Here is a 12,543-nt window from a genome sequence, read left to right as displayed (position 1 = left end):
GCCTTAGCTCATTTAATGACTTCTCAGAAAATTATGGTCTCAATGAAAATACAGAGGGCAGGCAGAGAACTAATCAATAACAAGTACTGTGTGATTGATGCTGCCTCCTTTTTGCTAACGTGACATAGCAAACTGCAAGTACTAAAACCATCCAGATCAATTTTCCTAGCAGATTAGTGTGTATTGTGGATGGGATGGTTTAGATCCGTGAAGGTAACACTTTATTTGCTCAGTTGTTCTTTTTGTTCTATCCCTTTCTGACCTGAAGATCTTCAGGATTGAGCGTGAAGGGGAGAGCCAGCGTTACAAGCCATTTAAGCAGCTTCACAATCGCCAGTTGCTGTGGCATGGTTCCCGCACCACCAACTTCGCTGGTATCCTCTCCCAGGGTCTCCGGATAGCTCCCCCTGAGGCTCCTGTGGTATGTGAAACAGCTTCTCTTGCTCCTACATCCCTGTGCCCAGCGGTGGTCGCAGTCAGAGGCAATCTAAATGGGAGGATTTCCATGTGGGGCGGGCACAGTGTTACCTCCCAGCATGCAGACAACACTTTGTGTCCAGAGTGGGGTTCTGACTGGTGCCCACAAGAGCTTGAGTTGCAGTTTTGCTCTGCTGGGAGCCCAGGTGGATTTAATGCTGCCTTTGTGTTTTATTGTCCCAATCTTTTGGGTTTCTGTTTTTCTGCTTGCAGACTGGCTACATGTTTGGGAAGGGCATCTATTTTGCAGACATGGTATCCAAGAGTGCCAACTACTGTCACACATCTCAAGCTGATCCCATAGGCTTAATACTACTGGGTGAAGTTGCCCTTGGAAATATGTAAGTAACTTATGAAGAGTATATGAAGAAAGACTATGTGTTATTTCTTCGAAGAAGACTTTGATTTTCTTAAAATGAGAGCTATTTGGTGCTGGGTGGAGAGAAACATCATTTTTAACAGGTCTTAGAATATTGTGCTTGAGATATATATGTATGATTTTATATATGAATAATATATATCAAATGCCAATATAATTAAAATTAGTAACAAAGGCTGTTAAGTCCAGAAGACTAGAATCTGAATCAACTTTATATTAACTCACAATAAACTGAAGCCTGAAATGTGATTTTTTTCACCAAGGTAATTTAAGACAAATATAAAATGCTATTCTGTGTTCTTTGTGCTGTCCAGGTATGAGCTAAAGAATGCTTCTCACATCACAAAATTGCCCAAGGGAAAGCACAGTGTGAAAGGTAAGCATTAGTAGTTGCCACTAGTAATCTGTTATTGATGGCAAACTCACATTATGGCTCTCTGCTTAGCAAAGAGAACTATAGTAATTTAGGAGCTGTACTTCCTTTAAGAGTTTGCATAATGTTGCTGTAGAGTTGCATCTTTATTATGTGTATGTGGTGTTTTGAGATGGGAGTTGGTGCACTTTGAATGTTACGACCAAAGTTAATGTGTTGCCTGGAGTTCAGGAGGAATCTTTCATTTGATATTACACAAGAGAAAATGTAAAGTGCGCTCTTCGACTTTTTACTCGCTTTCATCCTAACAATACTGTGTATTTTAGAAGAAAGATGAGAAGTTTGATAGATCAGAAGAATAATTGTTTAGCTTTCAAAGTGCCTTAGAAGCTTGGAGAGAAGGGAAAAGCTGAGAATGGAAGTTCAGATGGAACAGCTGTTCTCATTACACTTCTATCTGCAATATGTGTCAGTGTATTACCCTGAAAAAGATGAGAGAAAAGACTTAGCTCTAATTCAAGCAAAAGAAATGGTGAGCGTGACTGTCTTCTGTTCTGAAACAGGGGAGTGAGGACAGTAACATTCAGTAATGAGTGGCTTTTCTTTATTCATTTTGAGAGGCTTAAAAATCAGTTGTCCAAAATAGAATAAAATGTGATTAGCATTTTTTTTCATACTACTCACACGATTATGGATGTCAAACCAGATTCGTATCGAAGAGTTTGAAGAGAATGAGAATTGGTTTGCTGTATTTCTCTGAAAATGCTACAATGTGCATGTTTCCAGTAATGGACCTAGGATGTGAAAGCTTTAAGTCTGCTCTGGTTTAGCTTTGATCATACAGATTAGACAATTAAACAGCCAAAAGTCTGAAATTCGGACTTTTAAGATAGCAGAGCATGACCGCCAAAAGTCTGGTGATGCTGAACTGAATAAACAGGCTGTGTTCTCTGTAGTCTTTTTAAGACACACTTTGCGCTTGATCAGCATTTGAAAATGTATGTGAAGTAATATTTGGCTGATGAGTCATTTTCTGTATGTGCAAAGTCTGCGTTTGCATCCTAGATTTGTAACTAATGTTCTTTCCCTCTCTAGGCTTGGGCAAAACAGCACCCGATCCCACAGCCACTACCACCCTTGGTGGTGTAGAGGTTCCCTTAGGGAATGGGATCTCAACAGGAATTAATGATACCTGTCTTCTGTATAATGAGTATCCTTTGCTATTGTGTTGGCTGCACGCTGTGTTTGAGTGTTGCTGAGTTTAGCAGCACCTCACTAATGCTACCCAGGAGTTTTGGCACACTGTGGTTTTGCTTCTTTTAGATCTGCTTGGGAGTGCTCACAAACAATTTAGTCTCTTCTCCAAGGGAGATGATTTTACAGTCTTCACACTTAAATGGTCACCCTGCAAAAAGAGGGAAGAATACACGTAGGAAATAGCTGTTGAGACAACAGGACCCAGTACCTGGAGGCATTGGAGTGGCCAGGCAACACTGCCCAGTAGTGACTTGCTCAGAGACATGCCAGCCAAGGAGTGGGGGAATGCAGCCTGTGGTTTCACATCTCTGCAGTCCGGTTTCTTCCTTGTGGTGCTGTGGCTGGCCAGCTTGGCCAGGAGGAGATGATGGAGCCAGCTCTGTGGCTTAATGGGAGTCTCTCATCACACAGCTTCTTTATGTTCCCCAGACCCTTTGCAAGTATTGAGGTAAACCTCAGATGCCCATCAGAGATGCAGCCCTTAAGCCTCTTTGTAGGCAAATGCCCCCAAATTAATGTGTGCTCAATGGTCATAAGGGTATATGATGTCTAAGGTCCCAGGTCAGTCTCTTCACTGCTAGTGAAGCAGAGATAACCTGTTAATACAACCTCTGAGTTGTGCAGAAACTGTTTTCTCTCTTATTGAGCTAGTTAATTGAGGTAACATGATGTGTATTCATTTTGGTTTACACTGTATGTAGTGGGGATGCTTTTCACCTGAATTTGGGACTGGAGGTAAGTTTGACCCCTAAAGCATTGAGAAATAGATGAGCTGGGACAGTGTGATGCAGTGATGGAATGTGCAAGCCCTGCCAACCATTGTAGAGCTCTTCTCTGTGATCCCAGTTTGGGGGGGGTTTAGTGGGAAATTAAAAGGACATTAATGACTTTGTGCTGGAAAGCAGCAACAGAGCTGCAATTATAACTGCAGATGCCAGGTCTGTAACTGCAGATCTCATCTAGGCTACCTTGCTCCATTGTTTAGATGGTGCAAGAGATGATGTGCGTTATGGCTCTGGCTGGCAAAAACTAATCTTCACCTGTCTGTCACTCAGGATTCCTGCTGCACTATCCTTAATTCTCCATGTTACTGTTAGTTGTTTGTTTCTAAATATTGCATAAAACATTTTCAGATTCAGAGAGAAGTCAAATTTAAAGATCTGTGGTTTGAGCAGTTAGAACTGCTTAATCACATGGGCAGCTGTGTGGTAACACAAGTGCAAAGGTGACGTTTGACTGTGGTTTCAGATTTTTCTGTGTTATTACCAGTATCAGCAACTGTGGTTATTCCTTAACATTCTTCCCAGATATATTGTGTATGACGTTGCTCAGGTGAATCTGAAGTACCTGCTGAAACTGAAATTCAACTATAAGACATCACTTTGGTGAACAGTATTTAGAAGCCCTGTTAGAGATATACTGTAGTTACACTATAGCGTTGACTTCTGACATGCTTACGCATTGACTTCTCGTCCCAAGACACCAAGAGCTAACCTGCAGAAGGGGTTACTAAGTCCTATTTAGTACAACACTTAGTGAAAGTTTTATATAAACATGTGGCAACACATGGACCTGAATTGTGATGAGAACAAGTACCTGGTTTTGTTATATACCACTTCTAATTTGGGGGGTTTCAAGTGTTTCTTTTAATTGAGCAAACTTACCTCTCCCCCCCCCTCCCCCCCAAAAAAAATTAAGCTTGTGTTTTAGACAAACAGAGCTGGGCAATAGCAACTAAAGGAACTTGAGGTTGTTTGTGGTATTTGCTCTGTTAAGGTTCCCTCTTGTTTAAGATACTCTTTTTCAGTTTTCATTGGAATAAATGAGAAATGTTCACTTATTTTGAGGTAAAAAATAAAAGCTAATTTCATACTAACAGCTTTATGTTTCACAGCTTCCACATTGTTTTGGGTTTGAGTCACGATTTAAATGTATTTGGCAGAATGTTCTTAAAACATGATATCTCTCTCTCAAGATCAAATGCCAGATATTGAAATCTGTAGTCATGTTTCAGGAAGTCGTGGCAAGATGAAAATTTGGACTTTCCAGTGAGACTTCATCTGTCAACAGTTGGTGTGGTAAACATGGAAAATGGACTTGTGGCTGTTTGAATTTAGTATTAGCCCAATAAACCTCCTTTAAATATCTACCTTCAACGTGATGTAAGTTGGTTGTTGTAGAGTCATGTCCTAACGAAGCTGTAAGTTGAGTTTGGGCTCAAGCTTTGCTCATCATGAATTTGAGTGAGGTCTGTTGCCAGTCTGCAGGCAGTCTTGAATTCCCAGTCTTGTCCATATAAACTAATAATTTCAATGTTTAGTGATGTGTTTTACTTCTCACTTTCAGTAAGTCATTGAGCAATATGGGAGTACTTAACTATACAGCAACATCAGTCCTTTCTCTGCAAAAATTACTGAGCTATTAGGGCAAGTTGGCTAATCCCCAGGGGCAGCACTGTGCATTCAGTATCCGCACTATGACAGTTCCCAAAAGGACCAGTTCAAGCTCATTCTGATGGTTGCAGCTTTATAGACTTCAGTAACCTGCATGGAAACAGAAGATCTGTTTCCTAAAACAGTTGTCATGTCCCAGTGCCTTTTGAAAAAGGAGTTTGAAGCCAGAGTGCTTGCTAATGGTGCAGATGTTTTCAGGATCCGTGAAGGAGAGGAGGATGAGGAGTAGTAAATGGAAAACAAAGCTGCTGCTGGGGAGAGAAGATGTGGAAGAACTGGGTAAGTCTGGGTATGGCTTTAGGACAGTTCAACAAAAAGGAATCAATTGAGGTTGGTTCTAATGGATTTTGAGAGGAAGTGAAGAGAGTTTCCCTTATCTTCTGGTTCTTCAGTAGTTTAACAAGTGGCTAATGATTGTCTTGCTTCCAACAGAAAGGTTTGCTCAGTATACTTAAGTATAATCTTCTCAGTCTCTGAAGGTTAACATGAGAACTGGTTCAGTCCAGTTGTGAGGTAGATTGTTTTTTGGTTCCCTGCTCTCCTCACAGCTTACAGTTTAGAACCAGGAATCAAAGGAAGATGTTTTTGATGGTCCCTCGGTCAAACTGTATCATAGGTGGCTCAAAGTTCCCTTTTTCTCCAACCCAGACAAGTGCAAGGGGTATATGTAGTGCTCAGTTACAATTGCAGCATGAGCAGGTATATCCCAATCTGTCTAACCTTGCAAATACAGCAGTGAAAGATGCCATGGGACGGGACTTTAATGAAGAAGCAGCAGCTCCCCTTTGGGCACTGTAGGAGAGCCCTGATGTGACTGTCCTGCAGTGAAATCTGATGGGAATTCAGGCACTGCTTCTGCTGCCTGTCTGACCACAAGGCAGCCCTGCCTCTGAAAGGAGGCACTGGTGCTGCTGTGACCCAGCACACAGGCAGCTCGTCCCCAGGGCCAGGCTGAGAAGAGCAGCGTAGTGATAACCACTGAAGGTGGTACTTTTGGAGGATGTGCATGAAGCAGAGCTTCATGAGTAGGTAGTCCCATTTCTTGGCAAAACATGAGGTGCCATGACCTCCTCTGCTTTTCCAGAGGGGGTATGTTGAGGAGTGATTTCTGAGCTACAGTTCAGCTACAAAAAGCAATTTATAAATACTTAACCATTTAGCATGGCTGGAGACTCTGTTGTACAATGGCTCACAAATGTTATGATAGTTCATGAAGTCTGTATGAGGGGTGTAAACTGAAGAATGCCAGCCTGGGCTTACTGATCGGCAGTCAGTGTAAACTGCTTGTGATTTAGGCCTGAGTTCATGCAGGAAAGAAGTGGCTGAGGAGAAAAAAACACAGCACAGGTCACCCAACCTGGTACATCAGCCATGAATCAAACTTTATATCAGTTGGTTCAGCCTTTAATGAAATCCCCACATGCCCCTTTGTGTCTCGAATCAGTGGAAAGGGGGTTAAAAATTCCCAAACTAACAAGTAATTCATATATGAAAAAGGCCTCTGGGCACATCAAACTTTCTCAATACCATTCAGTCTTGTACTTACCCTTAAATGAATTATGCTGGGTTTGTAATGACTGAGGTCTTTGCTTCAGCTTGCCTTCTGGAAGACTGTTCCAGACCTCCCTCTATGTGTTCTGGGAACATAATTTTTGCTGAACTATTGGTTTTTTTTTGTGGCCTGTTTATATCCCACTTAGCATTTTACTTTAACTACTTCTATATATGTGGTGAGGTCTCTAACTTAGTCTGTAATAGTTATGCCCATATAAAATAGTTTCCACTGTTGGGGAGTACATGCATCTGACCAAGAGCCTTATGTGACCTTTTACTTTCATATAGTCAGCCTGCTTCTCCAGAAATGATCATTTTGGCACCTATGAGGAGAAATGCAGGTGCAGATCCCAGCCAACATGACTTGCTGGTTTCCATTTGTTCCAGTGGGGAGGCAGCATATAGGTTGGTGGGCTTTGCAGGTCGCTTTCACAGGGAGAGGTATGCCAGTACGGTCTGAAGGTGAGAAGGAATGGCTTCCCAGCAATTGAAAGGGGAAACTACTGCTTCCCCTGCCTCCTCATTACAAATTCTAATTCCATAATGTGATCAATGCAGCAAGGCTCAGACTTCACAGGAATGTGCTTCAGTGACGAGAACGTGTTCTCCTGCCAGCTGTCTGTGCTTTTCTTCCTAATCCCAGTGCCTGCCTAGGGGAGATGAGAAAATGACACCCTAGCCGTCTCTGGGACACAGCATTACCTGCGCTGTGCTGACAGGACTGTGAACACGTTGATTAGTAGGTGGTGTAACCCATGTCTTAATATCATCTGCAGTAATTAAGGAGAAATGGGAGCGTGGAGGTGCTTTCTGCAGCGTTTTGGCGCACACCATTAAGAGCAGTTGCCGAACATGACCCTTTGGGAAGGCAAATGGCATGAGCAGAGCAGGTTTAAAGATCTCCGTCCATCTGTGCAAGGCAGGTGAGTCAGCAGCACCTAATGGCAGGTTGTTAGCAATGAGCACAGATCCTCTTGGCTCCTCTGCCTGTCTGTCAGAAGAGCTGTGTCATTTCCACACAAGTTCAAAGTGCAGGTGTGTCAGCATGGTGAAAGGATGCACTGAAACTTTGGGTGTGTATTGTCCAACAGCACTGGTTGTGGCTTTGTCACACAGGGTCATGTTTGTGCAACTGGGAAGCAGGAGAAATGGAAAACCAGAATGTAGAGATACTGCATCATTCATAAAAGGCCAAGATGTGAAAGGTCTTGTATAGCAGGAATCCTCATAATATGTGTCAATTGTTACGCTTTCAGCACAGTAGGTGGTAATGGCTTCTGCTAAATGTTTTCCAAATGCAGCTGCTGGAATGAAAGGCAGGAATACCCAGTGTCCTGTTGCTGGGAGCTGAATTGTACCTTCTGACCCAGTAGTTTTTAAGATGTTAAGCAGAAGGTGTTGGGAAGTCTCTCTTGGTTCTTTAATCTGTTTCCTAGTTCTATCATAATGTCCAAAGAAGCCCTGAAAGGCACTGTGGTTTTTTGGGTTTGTTTTACCTCTCCCCTGTAGAAATCTAAGCTCTAAGGACTGTTGCAAAATGTGATTGTGTTGTAAAAGTTCTTCTTCCCTGACAACCCTTTCTTTGCCTTGGTGAAAGCTCTTGCATCAGGATGGCACTGGGCAACCACTACTTTCAGCACAGGCAGACCTGATGACGAGATTTACAAAGCCCAGCAGTAAAAACTGTGCTGACGATCCGTGTCTTCTGTCAGCTGTTGAAGTCTGCGTCACCACTTCTAGCTGAGCTTTAACATACAGCCCTCAGAACAGGAGTCTGAGGAAATAGAGGCAGTTGCTGGTGGTGTTACCCATTACTGTCTACCTAAGCCTGGAGGTCTGGTCCATATCAGGCTTTGTTGGTGGCAGAGGCAATTTGTTAAAGGGGAAAATTACACAGGGATTAATGTTGTGTGGGTTTTGCCTTTGAAATAGCACAGATCACTATTCCATTGCTCTTTCTTACTAGCTTAGTGTTACGCCTACACTGCTTTGTGTCTCAACTGTAGTGGCTTTGTTTTGTGCTGTGGTGCAGTATGGCAAGCTCTGGCTGAAATGTCTTGGGCCCTTTGGGGACTAAGGGGAGGGAAGGCTGGTTTAGCAGCCTTTAAAAAAGACGTGGGAAAGGGGGTGGAAATGCTTTGTCTTTTTACCAAAACAACAAGCCACAAACCCTAACAATTCTTCTACAATGTACATAAAAAGCCCTGGGGACATTTCTAAAGGATTTTATTCGGTTTGTTTCTTCTCTTAGAAACTCGTTTTTCCCTCTTAAGCTCAAGGGCAGCATTGATTTTTTTTTTCTATTATTCTTATTTTAATTGTATAACAAGATGACCTATATCTGCCCCTCAACCTGCCAGAGTGCCCAGTCATTGCGTTCATTATCAAATTAAGAACACAAATTAAAAACTCTATTCCATGTCCCCAGATCCACATTTTCTGTGTTTTGCAGAATCACTGGTTTCACCTGCATGCTGTCAAATCCACGCAAACAGGCATAGCATCCATTTTGCATTACACCACAGTGCTGTTGGCAATACGTGACACAGATTTAGACTTGACTAATATAGACTGTTATTTTGAACTTCAATTTGCATTTCATATACATATATATATATAAAATACAAGGTGTTTTGTTTGGTATAAGTAGTGGTAGGTACTGTTGTCAAAGCCCAACCCAAAGTGTGGTCCGTAAGCATTTAAGGTGCTTGTGGTTTGCAGTGATACCTCCCCACTTAGATTTCTTGGTGCAGAAGCTTACAAATTCCCTGTGGTGCAGAGAGCTGAGGGTCTCTGAACACAAAAACCCGAGCCCTAAGGGTGTCTAGCACAAAGCAGCTAGCTCTGGGGCCTCCAAACAGCTCTCAGCGATGGTGGCTGGGTGACTGCATTAGAAGGCAGACCCGGCCAGGGAGCGTGTGAGGCCACAGCTACCCACTGCCAGTGGTGGGTTGGCTCTGCTCTGGGTGAGAACAAGTGAGACCTTGACCTTCAGGCCTTGCCCTCAACTCGGTGTTTCAGCGGGCTCTTCGGCGGGGGTGCTACGAGCCGTGCCTACAAGGGCAGGGTCGATCACGCTGGGTTTTCAGCCTGCTTCTGAAGTCTCACCTTTGCAGTCGCTGCGGTTAGCCATCAGCTAAGGAAAGCAGAGACACGGCAAACGGGCACAGCTCAGAAAATAAAAACATCACTTAATGAAGGAAGATCGGTGCAACCCGGGGATTGTTTAAAGCCTTTAAGTTAGCGGTGACCCTCTGCAACAAGCGACAGCCTCGAGCCGCCCGGCACCCAGGCGGCGCGGCGGGGGCAATGTACGCGTTGTACGCCAGGCGCTGTCCCAGCTCCCGAAGCCGGACCGGTGCGGTGCGGTGCAGGGCTGAGGGGGGTACACGCAATGGCTGCTCCCGCCGCCCCTTCCTTCCCCTCAGCAGCGGGGCTCCCTCAGCGCCCGCCGCCGCCGCGCACGCGCCCGGTCCGCCCGCCCCGCGCAAGGCCCCGTCTCCTCCCCCAGAATGCACCGCGCCAGGCAGCCTTTGAAAAAGCGGCGCGGCTCGTTCAAGATGGCGGAGTTCGATCAGCTGCCTGACGAGAGTGAGTACCGGCCGCTGCCCCCGCCGCCCACACCCGCCACCGGCGCCGCCGGACCCGCGCTACCCTCCTTCGCCTTCCCCCTCTGCCGGCGGGACGCCCGCGCCGCGCCCCGCCTCTCTGCCTTTCTCGCCGTGGGCGCTGTGCGGGGCCGGAGCCCGAGCCTCCTCCCTGGCAACCGGGCCGGCCCGGCTTCCCCCTGTCTCCGGCGTCGCCCCGCCGCTGCCGCCTCTCCCGGGTGAGGCCTCGGCCCAGCCGGTGGCGCGGGGAGGACGGCGGGCGGGGAGCTACTTCCCCGGGCTGCGACCCCCGTTGCCCTCGGGGGTGCTGGGGCTGGGTCGCCCCCGCCCCGCCCGGGTGAGGCGGCGGTGCTGGCCGCGAGTCACCGGCCGGGCGGGCGGGGTGCGGGCCGGCGGCGCGGGGAGCGGGGCCGGGCGGGGCGCACCTGATAGCCTGGCCCGGCGGGGGTGTGAGGGCAGTGCGGGGCACGGAGCGTCGTACCCCGGGGAGGGCCGAGTGGCCTGGTGCTCCTGTCCCTTCTGTCCTGCGGACGGGGAAGGAGGGCTTATGTGTTTATGGTGTGTGCTGTGTACAGTGTGAGTACCCCTGAAGGACGGGGAGGGGGGTTAGGGCGTGCGCATTGCATCTAGGGGGCACTGATAAATGCGGAGGGAAGAGCTCAGAGACCCTGTGTTGTGTGTGTCATTAGGCGAAAACTGGCTGTGTAGGAAGACAGTATGAAAATACATGCCTGCTTGTGGCGTTCGTGCTTGTGTACACACAGACCTATACACATACACAGGGTTTGTGGGGATGTCATTTTCAGTGCACGTGAGGAGCAGGTGAAGACTGAGGTCTAGGTAAAAGAGACACGTGTTGCTGTGGATGTGGATGTGTGACAAGGTTCTTGAGTATTATAGAGCAGGAAATCATTCAATGTAAAATGCCTCTACATGCTATCTTGATATGACTTCTTAGCAACTGTAGATACACGCCAAGCTAAAACAAAGGTGTTTAATAGTTTCAATGCATGCACATACAACAGGATAGACTTACATTTTTAGTGCCACTGTTCTGTGCATCACTATGCAAATTAATGATTATGCCAACTATTTCTATATCAGAACATTCTCAAAGAGAGGTGACTTGGAGGTGAAATCTTCCTGACTACTTTGTGAGGGTCTTTGTTACAACTCCAGCAACTGTCAGGAGAAAAATCGGTTATGATGTGCCTATGTGGCTGGTGTCATGTTAAAAGATTTATGAAGGATCTTCATAAATTAAGGATAGAACCAACACTCTCAATTTGGTACAGCCCAGTCATGTATGCTGTACTGTATTAGAGTTTGATTAATACAAGTCATGGACGAACTGAAACAGCGATAATTAATAATGAGCTGCGTTTTATTGCTTATTGAATCAACTTTACTTGTGCACTAGAATGGACAGTGTTTAAGTTACTGTTTTACCTTACGCATCTTCCAAGGTGGGCACCATTGTGTGTCAAGAAGTTAATGTAAAGTATGAAAAAAAAAACAAACACTTTTCAGCTCTGCCACCTTTATGTTGCCTACAGTGGCATGAGGAAGATGTGACAGGTCTGTTGCTCCACCTGGAACAGGTACTAGAACAGAGCGTGTGACTCAATTTCACTTGGGATTGTGCTGTAGTGCAGACCCTTGCCAGCAGTGTCAGCGTTATGGTATCTGCCAGGCAGGTGAAGCGGACACACAGTGTATGTGTTTGTGAAGGTAACGGGCTTTTCCTGTGCTAACCTTACCTCTAAGGTTTGTATTTACTGGAGCTTGGTTCAAGTAGGTGATATTTTTTTTGGGTTTACATCAAATAGGGAGCTTCATATTTTCTGTAGTGTTGGTGAACTAGAAAGCTAAAAATGTGAAAGTTTCAAAGAGAGTTTGCCTTGTGCTTCCATTCCTATTTGTTCCCATTTTGGTGAACTGTAACTGTAGCCTCATGTAGTTCTTTCCAGTCCTGTATTTAGATGTAAACTTAGTCCTGACTGATTTAACACTGACTTCATGCAGCTTTCAGTCTGCAACTTAATTTATACAGGACAATAAGTAAGCATTGCAAAATTGGGTTTGGCATCTTCCATAGTGGGGTAAAAATAAGTTTCTAAAAAAGTTAGAATAGTTAATGGCTAACAGGCTTTCAGATCTATGTATCGTCCCTGGGAATTTTCTCCAGCATAGCTTGTAATAAAGTATGAGACCATAACTGGTTTTTCATGTAAGAAGAATTATAGGTAAATGCAGCATACTTGGTGACAAGAAAACTGGGATTCTGCAGTATGGTAGGAACTATGCAGTTTCGTTTTCAAAATAGAAACCTGATGAATTGGAATTTCTCCCAGAGTATTCTGATAGCACCTACTTGCCCTGTGGCAATTTCAGTATTGCAGCTGGGCGGTGAATATTCCTTAACCCAGGAGGGAGAAGAAT

At 45.2% G+C, this 12,543-nt stretch overlaps 2 protein-coding genes across 5 annotated transcripts in view; both read left to right on the top strand.

The window, feature by feature from the left end:
• Nucleotides 1-4,160, top strand: part of PARP1 (poly(ADP-ribose) polymerase 1) — a 31,873-nt gene extending 27,713 nt beyond the window's left edge. The window contains exons 19-23 of the mRNA XM_061475581.1: nucleotides 269-421; nucleotides 691-818; nucleotides 1,171-1,232; nucleotides 2,325-2,439; nucleotides 3,794-4,160. Coding sequence (XP_061331565.1) covers nucleotides 269-421; nucleotides 691-818; nucleotides 1,171-1,232; nucleotides 2,325-2,439; nucleotides 3,794-3,875 — 540 coding nt within the window. The 3' untranslated portion in view covers nucleotides 3,876-4,160. The remainder of the gene's footprint in view (nucleotides 1-268; nucleotides 422-690; nucleotides 819-1,170; nucleotides 1,233-2,324; nucleotides 2,440-3,793) is intronic.
• A 5,817-nt stretch (nucleotides 4,161-9,977) lies between these two features.
• Nucleotides 9,978-12,543, top strand: part of LIN9 (lin-9 DREAM MuvB core complex component) — a 36,946-nt gene continuing 34,380 nt past the window's right edge. For 3 of the 4 annotated variants that reach the window (XM_061475576.1, XM_061475575.1, XM_061475578.1), the window contains exon 1: nucleotides 9,978-10,084. In XM_061475576.1, the coding sequence (XP_061331560.1) occupies nucleotides 10,006-10,084 (79 nt within the window). In that variant the 5' untranslated portion in view covers nucleotides 9,978-10,005. Of the gene's footprint in view, nucleotides 10,085-10,529; nucleotides 10,660-12,543 lie in introns of those variants that run through there. The other variant, XM_061475577.1, reaches the window with a different exon arrangement.

This window comes from Pezoporus flaviventris, unplaced genomic scaffold (assembly GCF_033815535.1).
Source record: "Pezoporus flaviventris isolate CSIRO_AGI_PZ_B2104156 unplaced genomic scaffold, CSIRO_AGI_Pfla_v1 ptg000083l, whole genome shotgun sequence".
NCBI lineage: Eukaryota > Metazoa > Chordata > Aves > Psittaciformes > Psittacidae > Pezoporus > Pezoporus flaviventris.
This window is presented reverse-complemented; position numbering and strand designations above follow the sequence as displayed.